This window comes from Aythya ferina (genome assembly GCF_964211825.1).
Source record: "Aythya ferina genome assembly, chromosome: 5".
Classification (NCBI taxonomy): Eukaryota; Metazoa; Chordata; class Aves; order Anseriformes; family Anatidae; genus Aythya; species Aythya ferina.
The window spans coordinates 39,209,565-39,232,171 of record NC_140301.1 but is presented as its reverse complement, the minus strand read 5'-3'; the positions used below and the strand labels follow the sequence as shown (position 1 = coordinate 39,232,171).

Genomic DNA, 22,607 nt, shown 5'->3' with positions numbered 1-22,607 from the left:
GGTGATGCTGGAACAGAGTTTAACTGGCTGTTTTAATTTCTCTGTAGGCAAGCAAATGTACACCTGGGACCACCATGCTCAAGGGACATCAAGAGGAAACGAAAGCCAGCTGCAGCCTCCACATCCAGCCCAACATCAGGTAACCTGGATTTATCTGTCTGCCAGCATTTCTAAAGTTGTGTCCCTCTTGGGCAGAGTGCCAGAGTCAGAACAGTCAAAAATAGCATTACCTTGATTTGAAACTAAAAATACAAGTGTGAGAAAGGCAACATGTAAGAGAATATCATGTGTGTTTTGTGGAGCATCAAAAGCTGCCAAGTAAACAAATCCTTCATAATGTAGTTATAGTAAGGTAACTTAATGCTCCACTGTGCAGGGGCTAATAATCTGTTTTGCCAGAAGGTGTTATTTCCACTGTTCCTAAATTATGCAGTATATGGTAATAAGAAGGTGATTGGTGTACACAGTGTGTGCCTTCAGTGTCGAGCTGACATTAGCTGGTGGCTTTGTGCCCTTTTTCAGGGTGCCTCTGGACACTTTGGCAGGAGCAGAAATATGGTAATTTTTATATGATCATTAGTTGAGAAGACCTAACTCCCTTGGAGTTGTCTTACCATTGTGGGTGAAAGTAGTCAATTTTTTTCTTTTTCTTGCTCTGGGGGTGTAGTGTTTTCCTATGATTTAATTCTGGAAAGTGATTACTCATCAGAATCTTTAAAAGTGTAAATCCACAGAACACAGAAGGTTTTAGGAGACTGACTTCTGGCCTTTCAGCCTACCCCACCTCTTAAAATATTTTGCCTGCTATCAAGTGACTGATGTTCTCGCAACTAGCTCATTAAGAAACTATGGTTGTAATCCACTGACAAAGAATTGGGTGAACTGATGGGAAAAATAGTGATGTGAAAACCATGAAGGCCAAAGAAACTGGTGATGAATAGAGGGAAATGAGGTTTGGGTTTCTTTGTTGGGCTGGTGATAGACAGTAGAATAATGAAATAGGGAAGAAAGTTGTCCTCTCTCTGCAAGTCATAGGTCTGGAGTGCAGACTGCCTAAAAGGTTCCATATTAAAAAAGAAAAGAACATTAATAATCTGTTGCTCAGCAGAAGTGTTACTTGTTATTGACAGTTTATTTAGTATGTTCTTTTCTAGCTTTTGAATATCCTGTGTTAGCGTACTCAGACTTCTGAAGTGAAAGGGTTAGTAAAATTGTGTATGGTAGCCACAGAATTCTAGTTCTGAGGTATTAGGTTTTCTTGGTATGAATGCTAGTGTCTCATTATGAGATGTTTTTACCTGTCTGTGTAGTTTTTGTTCGAAGTGTAACTTCTGTACTGCATTGCTGGTCATGCTCTATAGGGAGAGCTTCTACTTTAATGCATGCATGTTTCAAAATATTATGTACATTTTACTTAACTGATTAGGCAGAGTATATAGTGAGCATCTTTTTACAGAGCTGAAGCTGCATCTGGAGTGGAATTCAGCAATGGAATATAGCACAGATGTCTGACAATCTTTTAGGGAGGATGAGGGAGAAAAACAGTATTGCAAATTAAGGAAGGAGGGTGTAGTTGCTGGAAGCTGGGCAAGCTGCTTGTGCTGATCATCAAGAGAGAAGTGCTGCAGGATCTTTAAAGGTAGAAATGGTAAAGAGCTCTGCCTTACACCCTGTTTATAAAAACAGCCCCAGCAACATTAACAGATGGGCAGGGTTTGCTACAGTGCTTGCAGAAAGAAACTCATGTGATAGGGTAACTGCAGCTGAGTCCTAGCTAACTTTCCACAGCAGTCTCTCAAATGCAGCTGGAGCACAACCTGGGCATGTAACTTGGAAACTTCTAAAAACTGATATTATTTCCACCGAAGGTGATCTGACTGCAGAATGACTAATGTCTGAAGAAATAACACTAACACAGGATTACTCTGCAGTAATGTAGAATTAACTGAAGCCTCTTAGACTTGTTAGACGTTGGTGAGGCAGATGGAGATTTTTCTGCCTTGTATACATTTACTCGTCGCTACATAAATGTCCTACCCTGGATTCCCCTGTCCCTGAGGAATCATGGCAGCCTCATTTTCTCACTACAGAGGCTCTGTTTGTGGTGTCTTACTCCTTTTTCAAAAGATGAAACATGGGTGAATCAGAACACAAGCCCATGACTGTCACTGCATGCATACGCAGTGTTGGATTTCTTCACTTTTAAATAGATTCTTAGCTGAGTCCAACTGCTCCCGTCTCACTTGTTGACCAGGTCCTGCTTCAGTGATCTCCTTTTTTGCAACCTGAGTGCCCCATGGAGGTGAAGGACACAGCCTGAGCTGGCTCCATCAGTCAGCAGAACAAATGGGCTTGCTCTGCCGAACATCGGGCCATCTCGGATTCCACCTCTTTTATAGAGATGAGTGATGAAGAGGGGCTCGTTCCGCTTTGCCGCTGTATTAATACACATCAGGGGCCAGCTCCCGGCACTAAATCACGCTACTGCATACATCTGTTATCGGACTCCTCACTAGTGTGATGAACAAGACTGCAGATAGAGGCTTCCTCGTGTCATTCTTTATAGGATTTTCCTAAAAGAATAAATAGCTCAAATCTCTGCCAACACTCTCCCCTGTCATTGTGATGAATTTAGCTTCTTTCTTAAACATGCAGCTACAAATCTTCCCCTGTCGCCTCCCCTGCCACCGCCATCCACTGAAAGTTTTGAGTTGAATTTGGCTGAAATCAGAAGATGCTAATAAAAGGAATATGAGATGTAGATGCTAGCTCCCTTCTAATTGCAGGAATGAGAGAAGGGAGCTGGAGATAGGATTATATGGGAGCCAAGCAAGCTAGGTTTATTCCATGTCTTCTCACATGCTTTTATGACAGTAGTTATGGGTTCTGGTAAAGGATGCTTTGTTAGAGACCTTTGTATAAACATCAAAAAACATGTATTGTTGTAGCAGAAGTGCCTAGGTCTCTATTGTTACAGCATTAAACTTCCATTATTTGTCCACCCTTTGAGACTAATTAGCCTAAATACCACAGCTGTGGTTGAAGAATAACATTTTGGAAAAAGGCCTGGATGCTGAGAGCAACAAAAAAAATTGCCAGAAAATTCAAAATTCATTTGCACGTCAGGGGATGACTGTTACTACCAAAAATAAGTTGTCACATGCAAGTGTTGAGAGAGATTGAAAATTAAAGTTCGTGCTTTCTGTGCTGCGTGATTCAGCAGTGTGAGAGCCCTAAAGCATGAGGCTTCCACAAAGCAAGAACAAAAGTCTGACTGGTGTAGTTTGGCAGTAGAATAAGAAAATCTGGCGGTGAGAAAGAGTGGCTGTGCTGGATTAGATGAAAAGTTCATCCAATTTATTGACCAGCAACCATGCCTAGGGAAGTGGAAAGTCTATGGTGATAAAAATCCTTCAGATTTTCAGTGATCTAAGGCTAGGGGCTTCAAAACACAAGGGTAGTGTCCTTGTATTCAGTAAACTCAGTTTCAGTGAGATATATTTGGAATAATGTCCCCTGGGGCATAGCAGAGCTTGTCTCAAAAAATGCTTTGTAAAACTTCCTTCTCATTGTAGTTATTCTCTAGCTTGAAAGGGATCTCATGAAGATTGTCACATCTGTCTTCCATTTTTCAGAGCAGACCACAAGTATAGATGGTCATGAAATACGTAGTGAACAATTGTCCAGCTTTCCACTGAGGTGTTCAGCAGTTGTGTGCTTTAGTCACCTTACACACGTAGCAGTGTGTGTGGAAACTCACATTTTATTCACTTATTACTGTAGGGGGGAGTCTGGAGGAAAAATCCTCATAAATAGATTTTGTCTGTCTTGAGGTGCATTCATACTTATAAAGTAATTAAAAAAATTCTAAAAGGTAACAACTGCTTCTGAAACTGCGTATTAGAGAACAGTCTGAGTAGTGGCAATTTAGTGAATTTTGCCCTTTATTTCTTGATAATGCATTTGCTTGTTCCCATGCTGTGATGGCACCCCATAATAAGAAGCCTGTTTTTTTTTCCTTTGATCAAAGATGAAGAGCCCAAGTGGGGAGGCTGCTAGTGGTGTAATATCGGTGGTGATTATTAACTTAAGGACTTTTGCTTAGTTTTTCTTTTTTTTTTTTTTTTTTTGGAATGTTCAGACGGAGGAAATCAATGGGCTACAAGTAGAACACTGTGTGTGCTGTTATCAGCTGCGTTGTTGTGGTTGTGTGGAAATGACTCACTGTTTTGGATGTGCACGAGCAAGATTGTTGGGATCCAGGTCTACTGAGTGTGGAACCTCAGCCCTTGATGCTATTTTTTTATTTAAACTTCAAAGCAGTCAGTCCTCTAGTTGTGGCTTATTACGGCCTCTTTATCTTCCATCCACTGCAGAGCAGCAGAAGCAGCTTGTAATAAAAACACAATTATTACATTACTCTGTTCTGCTTGTGATTCAGGATACCGAGAATGGGAGCAAACTCTCATATTTCTAGGTTTTCTTGCAATCATTCTAGAAATTTGGGTTACTGGTTGGTTGAGCTGTGGATTTGCAAATCCTTCCTGCTAATTATAGCCTGTCCCATTTTGAAGCAGCATTTGTATTGAGAAAATGGGAATGGATTGCAGCCTTGCTTAGCCAGGTAGCTTCTTGTTCTAATAGTCTGATTTACCACATTGGATGTATGTGGAGGTTCATGGTACCATTGGTATTGATGGTGACCTATGTTCTCTTCTTTAACTGAGCTTTTCAACCTGAAAATTGTCAAGTTTTCAGACACTTGTTGATTTTCAATAGGAACTCTGACTAAGGGGACTGGTTAGTGGTAGCTTGGAATTCTAAATGTGGGAATCATCAGGGCAAGGATGCTAATGCTCTCAAGAACCTGTCTTTCAAAGAATTTGGAGGGGGCAGAACTTGCAGGAACTCAATCAATAGCACCCTTATATAAGTAATGATATATATGAGGAGTTTGCCATGAAATCACTTGTTCTAACTTGTTTTTTTTTTAATCTCCTTTTCCTATTCTCTTCCTCTGCTCCCCCTTTCCTGCAATTTTATATTTCAGCGACTTTATCTGTGCACACGGATGCTGCAGAGTCAGACCTACCAGCAACAACATCCCTGAGATCCCAGAACTCTGAGTGGACAGGGAAAACACCAGCAGCTGAGAAAGCCACTATTGCTGCCTCCACTAACTTTTTTAAAATGCCGCCAGAGAAGAGCCCCGGATACAGCTAAAAGAAACCATTGCAACTGTAAAAGCTTGCTGGATTTTGGGAGTGTTTGACTCTGGTGTATGTCTTCATCAAACATCTTGTTTGGCAGTAGTGATATCTTCAGTATCGGCACGTGATGCGTGCCGTCATCCAGATAGATCTGCGTGCCCCGCATATCTAAACGATGTTTGTGAATCTGTGTTTAAAAAAAGGTAATCAGTGTTGGGACTGCGGTGACTTTTTAAACTGTTCTTGCTATTGCTGTATTTATTATGCATTCATCTCCTTCCCTGATGCCAGCTCCTATGTGCTGGGTTGTATACAGAATCTTTTGGATTTTCAGATCTTGATCTATATTCATCCATGGACATGTTGCTTATTTACTGCATTTGGCATTTTCTGTGTGAAAGTCCCCCTGCTTTCTCCAAGGCCAGGAAGATTTCTTGGCTGGGGAATTAGGAGGGAATGCTAACGAGATAAAACATGGAACCTGAATTCTGTAGTAGCAGAATGTTTTTAGGCCATGTGTGAATGAACTCAAACTATGTTGCTTCTAGTGAAGCAAATACAGTGCTTGTCCATTCAGAAATTGCCCCAGGCTCACTGACAGCACGGTCCATTTCCTTCTCCCGTCTTCTGAATGTCTTTCATCTTGCTTTGTGTATTGCATGTTCTTTCCTAAATCTCCTACTGGATAAGGATTTGGAAGAACCACTTGGACATAAATGTGCAAGCTGGTGTCATGGAAAGGAACCTGGGCCCTCAAATATCCTTCAAGTATGGTAGAGGTTATATCTAACTTCTGTTTCTCAGTGTTTAACTTCAAAAGAGACTGTCTGCATTTCCCAGGACATTTTCCATCGAAGTTACCATGTAACTGAACAACAACAACAACAAAAAAACATTTGAAGTGTCACTTGTGTTCAAAACCTTCTTGGTACTGATCAGACCATATATGTCTCATGTTCTCACTCCCTTCAAAAAAGCATTGTCTGCTCTATCTGTTGGAGGTGTCTCCACCTGCTGTTGATTGTACTTTACTCTGCAGCATACACAGAAGAGATTCTGTTCTCTTTGTAATGCTTTCACTTGGTCCTCTGTTACCTTCTCTCTCGCAGAATATACGGATAGTGATTTCTCCCCTCTTTTTCATCTATTCATGATCGCATTACATGTACTTTTATTGAGTTACTCTGCCTGGAATTTATTTTGGGCTAAAGTTTTAGGATATATACCTGTATAGCACATGTCAAAGGGCCCGTGGCCTCATGGGTTCCCAAGTCCTTTAAAAATAGGACATATTTGTATGCACACAATTACTTTTGTTTTTCTCTCTGGGTGGAGCTTCCAGACAGGGCAACTGAAGCTTGTAAAATTCATTTTGAATGCGAAGGTGCAGTTAGCGCTGTTTTTACTGTTTTTTTTGCAGTGTTTTTAGTGGTTTTACAGTGTTTGCCTCTCCCTTATAAATCAAATAGCTGAGGGACAGATTTGATTTCAAAGCTATAAGGTAGTGTTTTATATTTAATTATGTATTAATATGTTAAATGGTCATAACATACAAAACAAAAAATTGAACAGCTCAGTCTAAATCATGATTGACAAATACAGTTACATTATAGACACACGGCCTGTGTCTGATCCCCTAATACCTACTTATTCTTGGGGAGAGATCCAAATTGGATTTGTATTTCGCAGCCCAAGCAAACTGTCAGATCTGCCCATGCAAATCCCCCTCAAAATATTATTTTGTTTTTAGTGGTACATTTTAGAACTATTTAGAACAGGGAAAGCCTTTTTACCTTGCCAAAGGTGTACAGAGGTCAGTTTGGATTATGGGACAAGCAGCGAAGGCTTTGTGGAATGAGGAGTGTTCCTGTTTTAAAGCAGCCCTTGGATTGTCTTATTTTGTACTTGGAGCACTTGGCTCAGTGATGCTTGAGAGGTAATGGAAGAAGTCTAAACACTTGGAGGGCCTGTGATCTAGAATTTATAAAGAGGAAGGAAACCTGAAAAGTAGGCAATTGTCTGTCTTGTACTTGTGAGCACAGTGAAGGCAATGGTGGTTGCATTCTCCTGACAGCCAGCAAATAAATTTTTGGTTTAGAGCTTTGTAACCCAACTTGCAAGGAGTGGTCCTCTGAAAGAGCATTTGTGCAATTCAGTGTTTATCTCATGAAGGCTCTTCCACAACCTCTCTTGGTTTGAGTCTATTTAATGGACTCATTCCAGTTACCAAGCGTTTAGTTGCAGTTTTAAAATCTGGTCTTCTATGTTCCCCTTTTTTAGAACAATTCTGATACAGCAAGATATATTCTAAGTATTCTTCAGAGCAATACTGTTTCTTTTGTGGTGGCAGGACAGTTTAAAACCTTTACAAGAGGTGTTAGGGAATCGACAGCCTTCATCTCCCTCTTGGGAGGAAGGACACCAGACTTCGCATGATTTTCCTCTGGGGGCAGTGAAAGATAAATTATCATCAGCTTTTCCTATTGAGGTCAGTGGCACTGTTCATCTGAGTAAGCCCTAAGGTTGTAAGCTTCCTAGGAGGTCCTCCTTGCCTTTAAAGGTTGAATGTACCTGTCGTGCTACTGAAGAGTAACTACAGCAGGCCTTGTCTTGATTAATCATGCTTCTGGCTATGGCAGCTTCCTGGAAGTGCTGGGAGACCTAAATTCTTGTAGCTTCCCTGTCTTTCCTATTTCTACACTGGAATCCATTTGTAGGTCAGTCAGGCTCTCAACCAAATTTGATTCTCCTGACTGGCAGACAAGCTATATGAATCACATGTCATGTTTCATCTTGTTCCTCCAGGGTGTTTATCTAAATTCATCTTCATACTCCAGTAGCTTCATTCAGTTTTTGAATACTTGCAGCGTTCTTAAATGAATGAACTGGGTTCGTTGCTTCATCTCTTTTCCTCCAAGGCAGGTTCCTTAAACCTGTCCCAGGTACAAGAATCTGCATCTACCTTGGTTGGAATTCAGGAGGATTCTGTCTCCTCAGTCTGTCAAGGTCCCTTTGTATGGTATCCCCGCCCTCTATCATATCAGCAGCTCCCCCTGTCTATGGCATATTTTCCTTCTCTCTTTGAGAGTATGTTCTGTTCTGTTCTCCACATCATTATGAAGATGCTGAACAGCATCAATCCCAGTATTGTCTTCTGAGGCGTGCTTCTCATAACTTGCCACCATGTACACTTCAAACCACTGTTTGTTATTCTTTGAGCCTGACAGTTCAACCCATTTCTCACTGACCTCTCATACTGGGCTGTGTCCAGTCCATAGCTCCCCAATTTGGCTGCGAGGATGCTGTGAGAGACTGCAATGAGAGGCTTGCTGAGGTCCATGTAAGCAGTGCCCACTGCCCTCTGCTCCTTCACAGAGCCTGTCATTTCATCCTAGAAGGCAGTCAGATTAATAGGTATGATTTTCCCTTGTTAAATATGGCTGCCTGTTCCTAGTCACCTTTATGTCCTTTGGATGCTTGGAAATGGCTTCCAGAACTTGCTCCATAAACTTATGAGGGACTGAGGTAAGGTTCACTCATCTGTTATTCCCCAGGTGGTCCTCAATGCCTTTTTAGAAAGAGGCACAATATACTGCCCTTCTTGCCCCTGTCACATCATGCAGTTTCCCCCAAGTTTTCAAAGATTGTGGAGACCAGCTCATAATGACACTTATGCAAAAAGAATTTTGTGTATGTGTGGCAAGAAGGTGCACATTCAGTGGAAGAGAAAGAGCTGGGAGGAACACATTTAAGTAGCTGTTCTTTGCACGTTTCCAGTAGTTCCAATGAGCTCTAGTGAGGCTTAAGGTCCAGTTTAATAGGTACTGGAGAGGTGCAAATTAAAAGAATGGTTTTATGATTTTAAGATAAGGTGCAGTAAAGAGCAAAGAAAGCAGCAAAACAATAGTTGGAGAGAAACTCATAAGAGGCTGGGAGTAGTGCTACCGAATGATAGATTAGCTTCGTGATTGTGCTGTGCAGAGGTGTGTCTTGCTACCATTCCTGAATAATGACACTGAGATGGTTAGTGCTGTCCTTCAAATTGCAGAAGCTCATGCTGTTACCTTGCGGATGTTGTGGACAGCTGCTCAGTGGGCAGAGGATGAGAAGGGAAATAGGTGGAGGGGCAGCAGTGAGAGTGATTGTGTGTCTTTTTTAACACTGTAATCCCCCTCTGCACTGAAGAAAGAACATGCTACAAAAAAAACACAACATATGTGCCAGGAATCTGAAAAGAAATTCTGTAAAGTGGATAAGAACTTTGATTTGTTGTCTTCAGGATCAGTTTCTGAACCAGAAAAATTTCAGTGAAACAAAAGTAAAGGCTGCTACCAGTCATTTGTTCAGAAAATGTACTTCAGTAGGGGTATTGGTTATAGAAGTAATACTATTTTAGGGAAATATCAAAGGAGGACAAAATTCTGCTTTCACTGTAATACTGCTTTCTATTCCAGTTTGTGTTTGCATTGGAGACATCCTGCTTTTGTACCTTAAAATGCAGTAAAGTTTCTTAGAGTATAAAACATAAGGGGCTACTTGCTTTACAGAAGGCAAGACAAGATTCTTAAGCCATTAATTTTTACTCAGTACAAGGACAGAGCTTGGCACAGAGAGAGAACGTAACCTCTTAACTATACCAAAGCATCTCATTGTTTAAGGAAGTAAACTGACTCACAGGCAGGTGAGACTGAACTGGCACCAGTTCCTGGAGCCCTCAGTCAGGTAACATACTGACTTGTGTTGTGGAGACATAGGGAACCCTCAGTGTACATCACAATTTTAACGCAGGTAAAATTTCTTCCCAAGTGCAGACCTGGCTGTTAGTGTGACTGTAGCGTGTTGAGAATAGCGTGCCAACTGGCACACCCAGAAAGAGAATTCTTGCACCAACTCAAAGAATTGGTAGAAATAGAAAATGGACGGGTACAGCTTCATTTATATGAAAGAAAGATGCAAAATACATATATCTGCAGAAAGTAATTGGAAAAAGTGTTGCTGACCCCTGCGTGTGTGACCCAGTGTATTCATTGTCTTAAAGCAGAGCTGCCAGTATTATGAGGATGATCAGGGTTTTGCAAAGCTGGCCTCTTTTCCTTGTAACCTCTGATGGAATGGGATGAACAGCATAAGGAAGGCTGCACTGGGTCAGGCTGAAGGTCTGTCTAGTTTGTATTCTGTCTCACAGTGGCCAGGTCTGGATGTCTAGGGGGTACCTGAGAACAAAGGAATTATATAGCGAGACCTCCCTTTTACACTCTCTCAGCCACAGTGCCAGGTAACAAAAAAGACTTAAACTTTCTCCAAAGCTGGAGAAAGCTTTTGTGAACCTTTTAGCTGTGGTATCCTGCAACTGGATTTAATTATATTTTTAGAAGGACAAGTAATCTGACTTCAGAAGCTTCAAGTAAGGAGTAACTCATCTTCCTTAGTTTTTGTTATTAATTGCCCTCCCTATTAGGAAATCGCATCTTCTCTTTTCCTAGATATCGTCATCCTGGCGTTTTCTTGTTATGCTTTTTTCCAGCAAGCTTGGGAAGTCCTATTCTTCCTTTACAACTAGGCTTCTTTGTCTTGTATAACTAGCTATACACAGCCAACAAGTACTTGTAATCCATTAACACATGTAAGTCATTATTCATAAGCTTCACACTATAAAACTTGTCATTCAGCCTTTTAATTCCATTCCTGCATGAAAATACCCAGTATTCCACATTCATCTGCATTCAGTTCTAGTGTCTGCACAAAGTATTCTTTACAGAGGCAGGAAATCTTGCTTGCCCGTTGCTATTCAGCCTTCATATATTCATGTAACCACACATCATGTTAATCCTTGCTGTCCAGACACTGCTGTAATGCTACCATAACGCTGGTATGGAGGCAGCAGACTCAGTCTAAAGTTCTTACAGCTGCTTTTCAATGCACAGACTCCTAGAAATAATAATCTTTATTATTATTGTTATTATTCTGAAATGCACCATGTTTCTTTAGCTGTATTACAGTGCAATTTTGGACTAAAGGATCTTAATTCAGAATACTTAAGAGCTTAGTCTCTTTGGTTTTATCAGAAGAGGATCAGAGATGCCTTGCCTGTGTAGTAGAAAGTCCCCAATGGAAGTGGAAATACCAAGAAATAAAGCATTTCACATCTTGAGCAGATGGGCATAAAAATAAGCTGGAAGCAACAGTCGGATGAATTCAAGGTAGAAATAGGGTGTGAGGTTTGAACAGTAAGGACAAATTAACCATGGAACAAAGCACTGTGGAAACTGTAGGTTCTTTGTATCTTCAGGCTTTGCTTTGAAGACAGCAGCAGCTTCCTTGAAAGAGTGTTGTAGCCAAATATAAACCACTGAGATAAATATAGAGGCATCTAAAAGGCAACGAATGGTCAATTTTATAGGATTTTCCAGTCACTTTTGTTCAGTTTTACTGTCTACATGAAATGAGAGTTGCTTCTGGTTTAGAATCTTGGAGAAGTCTGGCTTTTTTTTCTACATTGTAGAGATCTGTTGAAAAATGGGAAATCTTTTGGCAAACAGAGAGAAAAACCATGGTGGTGGAAGTTTTATGGTGTTACTAAAAAAATTGTCTTGAAATTTGCATGGGAAGGTGCAAAGATGAGAAAAAAATTACCTCTGCCATCTGAAATGATGCATCATTTCTGCACGCTTGTTGATTTCTGAGCAGTACAATGACATACAATTGTGCAATGTTGAGACACACGATCACTCAGTGAAAGATGCTCCTTGCTGAGGACTTCCTCGTTCTTGCTGTACTGGCTGCTGTCTCAGGGTGGCATTCACCATGTACAAGCTTAGCTTCAGCAGCTTTGTCTCAGTTCTTTAAATTCAACTGTGTGAACATTGCACTGGAATTGGAGACAAGTGAAGGAAGAGCATTGGTGGGTTATTACCCTGATAGGATAGTTGCATCTTTCCTCTTTTGTGGCATAAAAAGCTGCCTCTCAGTAGAAGTGTCTCTGTGATGGCCTTTAGCTTTCACTATCACACCAAAAGAGCAAGATGGGAGGTTTCTCCCTGTGGAAGAGTTGTGCTGCAATCACCTGAGAGGAGATGCTGTGACCAGAGGAAGCACTTTTCTGGGAGTCTATGCTCTAACTTTTGTACTTTTTGTACAACTTTACGGAGCAGCGACCTTGTGGAGTGCAGCTTTGAAATACATCGTGCTATCTTTGTTCCAAAATAGATGTAAGATATAGTGAAGGAATAGTGCCACGTTCAAATTGTTGCTTAGATCTTTAAGGTCCCTTCCAACCTAACCTATTTTATGAATCAAATCCCAAGCCCTGGACGTAGTATTAATGTCTCATGCCAGCACCTCTTGTTGTCCAGCATGGTGTGTGAGTGCCGTGAGCTGAGACTGGTCTGGCCTGACTTGAGCCCCTAGGCACTGCTGAAGCCTTCGAGTTTTCTTTCAAGTCTGGTGACACCAGACAGTTAGCCAAAGCCTTCAGTTTCAGTCTAGCTTCCTTCTGTCCCAGACAGCTTACCTAGAGAGAGTTCGCAAACAGGTCTACTGCTCAAAACCTGTAACAAACCACATTGTACATGTCACAAATGTTGTACGTGGTCATAAGATTTAACTGTTTAATAGACTCTGGATTCGTAGGACTCTGTTTTGGGGGTAACATGTAAATAAGATTCTTGCTTGTATTATTTTGTCTTAAACATGTATTCTCTGAACAAGGGTCTTGCAGAATCTCTGTTCTGATTATAAAAACTGGAAATAAATCAATTTATGAAAGAATTGTTGTATCTGATACAAAACAAACTGGGTTGAAAGTAGGAGAAGGTACAGTGACATTGAAGAAGATTTACAGAACTGCAATGTCCATAATTTGCATGCTTCCTTGACGGTTTTCTTAAATATAAGCTGTTAGCTGAGGGTCTGTATGAAGTTACTATGCTTTTTTCCTTTGAACTGCAAACTGAAGTCAAGGAGTTCAGGTAACTCACTTATGTCCTTTTTTTTTTTTTTTTTTTTTTTTTTTTTTCAATGATTTTGTTTCCCGATTTTTTATGATGTCATCTCTAGGCAATTGTGATGCTCCCTGTTTGGAGTTTGAAAAGATTCCAGAGTTTCTTAAGTAGTCTTTCACTTCCAAGTCACCACTTCAGATCTACCCAGTCCCAAAAAGGATTTCATTTAAATGAGTAGGTCAGTTCCAATTGATATTTTAATGGATATCCGTTTATTTTGCCAACACTAACATCCTTTTAAGATTGATTAGCCTCGTTCTTTTATTTATTTTTTTAACCATGGTAGCAGTGGCTTCAAAGATCAAACGAGCAGTGGACTTTGAATTTTCTTTTGCATGTATTTTCATCCCCCAATTGATAGCTATACATACTTGTGGAAGTAGGGCTCCTTCTACATTAACTGTTCCCACGAATAAATCATGAAAAATTAGAATCCAAGCTGATTGAATGCTTTTAAACAAAGATCAAGATCTTTTTGAAACTACTTCAAGTTGTCAATATTATGTGTGTCCTTTTAATTTGTTTTGTTTTCCAAGTTTTAGAAATGTTACCTTTTTTTCTCTCTCATCTGCAAGCCACACCTCTGGGAACTGGGAAGTGTTTCTGGTCGGATGTGCTGATTTTTGTTGGGAGGAAGGTGAAAAGAGCTCTTGAGAACAGATTGTCTTACAGGATGTGCCCCAGTTTGACAAATATGGTGAGCTGTGGGTAACAGTCAAAAATAGTCAGATGCTGTACCTGCATTTTTTCTTTGTAATGAAGCATTTCATTCGATAATTGGGATGTCTTTTTTTTTTTTTTTTTTTTTTTTTTATGCTGACTTTTTTGTTTGTTTTCATATACCCTTAGTTCTACATGCAAAAGCAGGTGGTAACTTCAGTAGCCGGGCTGGCTGTGGGGTCCCATCCAAGTGGTGTTTTTTATCTTCTACTGGTGTTTTCAGACCATGTTTGTTTTATAATTTTCCAGCTCAGAGAATCACCTGAAACTATAAATGAATACAGGTAGACTTACTATGTACTCATGGAGGATTTCACACAGCTAAATAAATGATAGTTCAAATCTAGGAGTACAGAATTTGTTCTCTACCAAAGTCAACTAATTTTTCAGTAATGGCAGTTACTTAATTTTTTTTAATGAAAAGTTGTATAAAGTAGTATAGAGAGTTTCAGAAAGCTAAGTGACATTCATTTCATTCAATCCTATTGAAGAGTGACAGGGACATACCTAAAGACGAGAACAAGAGCAGACTTGAGCATACTTTAGTCAGGAGGTGCTGCCATTAGGGAGATGAAACATGGATTTTGCAGAACACCTTTAAAATTGCAATGTATTGGAAGAGCTCTAGTTGGAGAACTCTTCCTGAAAGTTTCACCAACCTTGCCTTAGGAGTCTTCTTCATCCTGCTTCACAACATAGTTTGCAAATGTGTGGATTTCCCCCTCACTCCCCCTTTTCCTGGGGAAACATGCACTCCTGTTTTGAGAAAGCCAGAGGTGAAGATGCTCTTGATGCTGGGCGTTGTGTGGTGAGTGAAAGAAATCCTGTGATTTCTTTCCTGTCTGTCCAGTGTCATCACAAAGGTTGCCTATAAAAATCAGCAGCAAGGCAAGCTTTCATGTGCTTTTTCTCCCTTGCTGGTCCTTTTGGATTCCTGTGGGATGATGTAGGGCTGTCATGGCCATGCACTCAACCAGCACAGGGACTGCCATGGGGCTACCCTGGGGCTGGTGGCGTTTCCCATCCTCCTGACCACATTACTGGGGATGCTGCGTGACTGCAAGACACACGCTTCCTGGGTTTCCATTTATTTAGACGTTTAAGCAAAGTGCGTTATTCAACAAAAGAAAGAAAGAAGTGAAAATTTCATGCTTCCGCGACAAACCAGGCTCCAATTCCATCAATCCTTGTCAGTCTCTTCGGGGTGCCTCCTGCTTGTAGTAGCTTAGACTGTTAATGGGTTTATTTGTGTGCTAGGAATTTGGATATGATTGTCACCCTTATTTTATAGATGAATGCAGAATGGATAAAACAAAAAATAGGGATTGTCTCTTGGGAGGTGGGGGGCCAAGACGAGGTACCAAGGAATGGGCAATTTGGAATGGCTTAATTTGTAACCTTTTGTAGATTCAAATCAATTTCCTACTAAGTTCCACAGCAGCAGTGAGTGCTCAGAGCTTCTGGAAATCCAGCCACAACGTACCAATGAGGTGAGGAGCACTGTGCTCCTCATTGGAGTATCTCTCTTGCTTCTCAGGCATCAGAGAGGTGGCAGGCAGGCATCTCTCCAGGGCTGGTGGTCACTTGTTTTCATCACAATAACTTGGTTTTGACAGTTTCAGTCTTTGCTCTTTCTGTCTTAAGCAGCAGATAGTCAAACCCAATCTCCTTCAGTTCTCGGACTTCTCAGACCTCACCTCCCCAGAGGTGTGTGCTCTGTATGAGGCTGGAGTTCATAGAAAATAAACTGTGCTCGTTTGATTTGATGTTATTGCAATGCATATGTGCAGAGGGATGAATTAGGATGGCAGTTCATTTCTTTACTTTTGAATATTTGTATCTGTAACCAGAAATGTGTGTATGTATACATAAAATTATGCATACATAAGTGTGTGTATATATATATATTTATTATACATATATAAAATTTATTTTTAAGCTAGGGATTTTTGGTATCTATTCACTTTGTGCTGGAGCTTTCTTACAGGATATTACAGCTTCCCAAAACATGTTTTCTCTCTGTAAATATCTATGATTCCTAGTTTTGAAATTAACTGGAAAGCAAAGGACAGCCCAAGTGCGTGGTTTCACCGAAGATCTGCTTTGAAATAGGTTGTCCACTATGACTTGAAGAAGTGCAATAGGTAGGTGAAAAATTGGTCTTGAGCAGTTGCACTGCATATACTTTTACCTGAACACCACAGGACGATGTGACTGTTGATACATCCTGCACTGACTCTTCAAGTGTTGCCTTCTGATTCTCACCCCCAAACTCCAAAGCAATGACTATACCGTGCAAAAACCAGCTGTTTTTTAACAAATGGTAGGCTGCCTGTCAGTGCCCAGTTTAGTAGAGAGTTAAAATATGAAAAGTCTTTGTTCATATTTCTGCCATAAGGTCAGAGACCATCTTTGGAACCACAATCAATTATCTGACTGAGCTGTATCAGAAAGCAAAGGGGAAAAGTATTAAGAAAAGCAGCATTAACTTTTGCCAGTCCTGCATTTTGTTCTGTTCTCTACTTTGATTCTCAGGTTTAAATCTTGTAGAGAAATTAACAACTCTTCATTTTTTTTCCCCTTTTCTTTAAAAATGACCAAACAAAAACCCTTCCTGCAAGTTTTTGTAGGGGCAAACTTGCATCCTGCAAGTTTCTTAAAGGGGCCTTACAAAAAGGATGGGGAAGGACTCTTTACTTGGATAGATAATGACAAGACAAGGGGGAATGGTCTTAAACTAAAAGAGGATTCAGATTAGATAGTATGAGGAAATTCTTCACTGTGAGGGTGGTGAGGCACTGGAACAGGTTGCTGAGAGAAGCTGTGGATGCCCCATTCCTGGAGGAGTTCGAGGCCAGGCTGGATGGGGCCTTGGCCAACCTGATCCATTGGGTGGCATCCCTGCCCATGGCAGGGGGTTGGAGTTAGATGATCTTCATAGTCCCTTCCAACCCCAGCCATTCTGTGATTCTTGTGTCAGATGTGGTTCACAGGCTCTGTTCATAGATGAACACCCAATTCCTGATGTAAGCAGATGCCATTAAACTGAAAAATCAGAAATGTCTCAATTTCCTTGAATTTCCACAAATACCATCTTGAGATGGGACAGGTAGCTGCACTTGTGGTATCCTGATTCATGCTATAAAGCATTGTGGACCACATCATCCCTTGCTCACACACTGCACCTTTACACCTGTGCAAGATGGGTACTTTCTGAGCAAAGTGCATGTTTTACTCTTCAGAGGCATGAGATGACACACAGTGTTGCTGTACACTTTATGCTCTCTCTGCTACTCCCTGTGGGTAAAGAGATGACTGCGCACTGCCATGTGACTCAGATGCAGCTCTGCTGAAACCCACAAATTGATTTTGGGTAAGCTACATCACACCTGTATGTATACTTAAATGTAACTGTGGTACTTGTTCAGGGGAAGGACTCAAATTCTTATCACAGAAAGCTGGGAACTGAAAGCACCGTACCTGGTGTATTCAGAATGTGAGTTCTCTGTCATTCTGCAGGCACCTTGAGTATTTGGGGTATGGATGAGTACAACTTCTACTGCTTGTCACTGAACTACTGCTGGAAATTGGAATACAGTGTTCCCTGGAGAGCTTGTCTGTCATGGAGCTCAAGAGGTTAATATGTAGTTATGTGATGATACTATAATTTTATATGCATCTGCAGATATGGGTAATAGACATTAAAGTGGGCATTTACATCCTTATTATGGGTCAGTACTTGATGTCATAATAAAAAAGTCACATCAGAAAAGTATGGGATAAAAATCTGATTATGCCCCTTTTGGAGTGTAAATGGCTTTAAAATTCAAATTGTCACCTGATGGGAGGATCAGGAAAGAGTCAGAGCAAGGGCAAAAGGGTGAAGCTGTGAGACACAAGGGGCAGGATAAGGAAGAAAAAGAGAGGCCAGACTAGGCCTTTGCTTGTACAGTTCATATCCATATGAATACTATATCCTATTACTTAGGCTCTTCATGTCATCTCATTAAACCTAAGCTTGAATGAAAGGTGGACTTAGCAATGTGGTGTGAAGGTCAATAGACCTCAGGTCTTCTGTCTTTCCACAGAGTGTAAATCTGGTTGGTGCTGTTGAGCCTGAAATTTCATGTGGCTTAATGCAGGGTGTTCATTTGAAAAACATAATCTAAACTAGTAACGTAGTTTGTAAGGCAAGGCAAAAGCTGAAACTCTCTCTTGGTGCTGTCCTCAATAACTCCACCAATAACTATGCAACTACTGGCCCAGACCCGGAGGAGAGGGATGGATACTGAGAGAGAGAAGAGGGCTGTGTAGGTTAAAAACCTAGAAGAACAGTGAGGGCTACAGGAATATGTAGTATGGACTGAATATGCAGGTGGATAGATTAGGACAGTGAGTTCAGCTGCAATGCACTCATCTTGAATGCCTGTGGGAGCTGAAAGCCTACAGCATACAGAAACCTGGAAGAGTGCTGACCTTCCAATTTGCTGCTACTTTCTTATCCAAATACATCCTGCAAAGTCTTCACAGTTGGCTGTACTTTTAAGGTAATTATATTCTTAATTGAAAATAGAGGGTGCAAATGCCATGGGGTGAGGTAAGCAGTTCATCACAGCTGATAGGGGAAGCCTTCTCCTCCCATTCCCACCCCATCGTCTTCCCATGCCTGGTTGTGATATCCTTGAACACCTTGGACACCCCTGAGTTGCATCAACCCCCTACCAGGAGACTAACTGGAGGGAACAAAAATACAAACAGCAGGAACAACAACAACAAAAAACTTGTTTTCTGCTGGTTTAATCAGTTGATCTGGCTGAACTGATGTGTGTGAGGAGTGCCAGAGGCAACACAAGGCATGAGGACAGGACTGGGCCTTGGGAGGAGGGCGGGCTCCGGGGGAAAGGCCTGGGAAAGAAGAGTGTGAAGGAGGGAGACTCACCCAACTGACAGCACCAAGCTTTTAACTTTGGTGCAGTCACTCACAGACTTGTGCCCACTACCCTGTGTTCTCAAGGGATTCAGCAGCTCATGGCAACTCCACACGGTCTAAGGCTGCAAGAGGTGCTTTGTGGGGGCTGTAGAGTCGGATGGAACTGCCTCACCAGGAACTGTGCTCCTCTTCGGGTGTTCTTTATGGGTTTTTACACCATAAAAAGGTAAGATGGGATGTTTCCTGTCAGACAACTGCATATGCTACCTAAAAAAGGGATTATGGCTGGAGGGAGTTTGTCTGCTTTGGAGAATCTGAAGTGTCCTTGAGGTGGATCGCTTCCTGGGGGGTGACTTGCTTATCTGTGTGGAATAGTGGGCAATGAGGCAAAACGATGAAAACCTCTTGGCATCTCATTGAGCTAAGACGGTGTGTGATGAGAACAGCCCTTCTGGTGAACAAGAATGTTACTAAAGAAGCCTGCTGTCCTCTGCAGCCACTTTCAGTAGAGCCTCAGAGATGTTGTGGCCTGCAAACAGCATGTCCCGCAGTGTCCTGGTGGGAGGTGTATGGCAATCTTCTCAAGAAAACCAGAGGGTCAGGAAAGCTAGAACTTCACAAGGATTGCAGAGCAAATCTGCAGCACGTCCAGAAAGCTTTTGAAGTTGCCTGAGGGCCTTGTATTTCTGTGTCCTTGCACTGGTGGGACACGAGGAAGGCTCCAAGGGGCTGTCCGTTCAGTGGGTCGGTCAGACACCGAGCGGGCTGGTGGCAGTGAGCCGCCGAGCAGGGCCCGTTCAGCAATGAGCAGGTCCTGGGTTGTGAATGGCCACGTCGCTTGGCTCGGGTGGCTTCTGGCTGCTGAGAGAACAGGGATGGAGAACTCCGTCCCCCTGTTTGCAATTAGTGTTCATTATTAAATGCTGACAGTGTGTTCCCTCCTCTCATGTATCTGGTCTTTGTTTGTGCGCTGGGTGTTGGCGCAGGCTCCTGTGCTGTAATGTCTTGCATTAGCTGCTGTTGAAAGAAGTCCAGGGAGCAGTGTGAGCAGCTTTGAGGACAACAGGAGGGTGGCTTGGCACAGAAAGAGCAGGAGCAATTCTGAGGGAAGGATAAAAATGATTTTATTTAAGTGGGAGGCTGGCAGGGAGCAAACAGCAATGTGTCCATGCACATCTCTGGGCACAAATGCAATGCCAAACTGTTTGATGGGAATAAGGAGCCAGCTAGAGGGTGTAATCGAAGGTGAGCTAGTCGTGGAGATGGTTTGGGAGAGGATTCTTTTACCAGAGATGGTATCTTTGGGTGGATAGGTGGTGTTCGAGGTAGGAAGTTTGGGACCTAGAGGAGGAGACTACAGTTGCTGGAGATGACCATGGAGTAGGGAGACATACATCAATGATAAGAGAACTCGAGTTGTATGTGGAGGAGGAGGAGGAAGAGATAAAAAGCAAAGAGAATAATGGAAAAACATGAATATAACCTCTAGATCCCTAGCTGGTTTGGATAATAGCATAATAGGAGTGAAGGACAAGAGAATGACCTCTGGCCCTCCCATGGGGGAGAGAAGATTGATTCCATTGAGCACAGGTTGTGTACACAGCACTTAGAAGGTCTGAGGGGCAATATCTAGGTTAAATACTAAGGCACGTGCAATGGCTGCAATGCTGCAGCAGTGTGTGGGACACTGAGCAGCTGGCCCTTTTGGAGGTCTGGTCTTCCACCTGTCTGTAGAGAGAACTCGAAGTATGGATCAGGAGATGGTGCACCAGGATGCATACAGTTTGGTTACAAGAAGGCAGCATTTTGAGAGCAATTTGCCACCTGCAGCCCATCTGCTCAGAATGGCTGTAAGGATTTTAAGATCAGAAATAAAAATAAAGGGAGTCAGTTGTTCTTTCTCACAGGCCTGGATACCACCTTTCCAGCTTCTCTTCTTCTCCTGTCCTTTCTTCAATAAAGAAGTGAAACATTCACTGGGAATAATTAATGCAGCTTCCTGGAGCATTACTTGAGTAAAGGACTTGGTATGTTCCTTGATGCAGTGGGAGTGGACAGGGAAGGGTGTCATGAGGCCAGATTTGTCTCTGTTGGATGCTCTCAGTCACTGTTCGCCTGTGGCCTGACTGGTCACAGGCTGCCTGTGCCTGTCCAAGCCACATTCCCAGGACACAAGTGGCTTCAGGGGCTGCACCAGCTAGGTGCTTTGATGTTCTCTGGTCTCCAGGAGAGGAGTGGGATGAGCAGGATTCTCAGGTATTTATTCATGGCTGGGGTCTGCTGTGAGTGACTGCCTCTCTGTGCATTGCCATTTCATCCTGTCAATAATCTGGTGGAGCTTCTGCAAGCATTTCTCCAGAAATCTTTAACAGCACCAATGACTGCTGCTAGTTATTTTAGGTATTTTGGATACATAGCTCTGGTAATCCAGAGCTCGCTTGTTGGAGCAAATTGAGGTCATCGCCACCAGAAAGATGCTCTGCTCTGGTCACTGCTCATCTAGCCCACTTGGAGTGAGCATCTTTATCTTTTCCCATCTCTTGCTTAGTCTTTCCTGGTTTTTCCATTCCTCTGATGTTGCTGTGCCACCGCTCCTCTCCCACAGCCCACGTTCAGGTGTGGCTGCTTAAAAGCAATCACTGTCAACATTTGTCATTAATCTGTTTCCATTTTTATTTATAAAAGAAAGAGAGAGAGAGAGAACGGAACAGCAGCAGTAGCAGGGCAATTGCAGATGAATAATGAAAGGATTCATCATAGCCATACCAGGATATATATATTTTTTGCAGCCAAGCGAGACGGATTCCCATCACAGCTCGGGGACTCGTTCCACACAACCACTCATCTTTCATGCTGGGGGGAAGGGAAAGGTGGAGACAGTATCATTATGGATGTAACGGGGCTCTGAAGTGACTGGTCAAGGTTGCTGCTTCAGTCACAAGGAAGCTGCTTACAGGAATTTTCTCTCCACCATGTATTGCTGCCTGGTGAGGTGGCTGCCTCCTACAGCAGGCTGCCACCTGAGAAAGGGAGGGAGGCTTAAGGCTGGTTAACGGGGAAACTCGCTAAGTGCTCACTAAGGAAGGACAAGATGGCCAGGGAGGAAATAACAGGAGTGAGAAACTTGTCTTGGAACAAGGGACATGCTGATCATTCTTTCGCATCTTTGTGTCTCTAGAGCCCTCCCTCACATTCATGGTCATATCAACAACCAGCTTTCAGCTTGCCCTGTCCCACCCAGTTTTACAAATCCATCTGCCCTGTTGAGCACAGATGTTTTTATTTTCTTGTCCACTTTTAGTAAGTAGGGTGGAGGAAAGCTAGTCACGTGGACAATGCTGAAATACTCCGGAGTCCTGAGGGTGAGAAGAGAAATAACTACCTTTAAAAAAATAAAGAAAAAAAAAAAGGCCCCAAACAGGCCTGGTCGATTTAGACTGGCATTCAGATTCCAAAAGATCTTTGTATTCTCCTGCCTGCCATGTCCAGGGGATCCAGGCCATGCTCATCCTCTGAGGGTGGTGCTGATGCTTCAGCACAGGTTGAGCTCTGTACCCCTGGGTGCGCCCAGCTGTGGTGCTGATGTCCCTCAGCAGAGGGAGGGCGAGCCCAGCTCCCCAGCCCCCGTGTACTCATGGGGAGGTGGTCCAGGGCAATGCTGTTGTCACCCAAGGCAGAGGTGGGCTGTGCTGAGTAATTCTCAGGGACACAAGTGCAGTTACTCTCTCTGCTCCTGGATTTTTGGAA

The 22,607-nt window shown here is 42.3% G+C and overlaps 1 protein-coding gene across 16 annotated transcripts in view; it reads left to right on the top strand.

Moving 5' to 3' along the window:
• GPATCH2L (G-patch domain containing 2 like) overlaps window positions 1–13,123 on the top strand; it is a 38,891-nt gene extending 25,768 nt beyond the window's left edge. For all 16 annotated transcript variants that reach the window (XM_084520580.1, XM_084520574.1, XM_084520568.1 and 13 more), the window contains 2 exons: window positions 48–139; window positions 5,051–13,123. In XM_084520580.1, coding sequence (XP_084376706.1) covers window positions 48–139; window positions 5,051–5,223 — 265 coding nt within the window. In that variant the 3' untranslated portion in view covers window positions 5,224–13,123. The remainder of the gene's footprint in view (window positions 1–47; window positions 140–5,050) is intronic.
• Window positions 13,124–22,607: the final 9,484 nt, after the last annotated feature.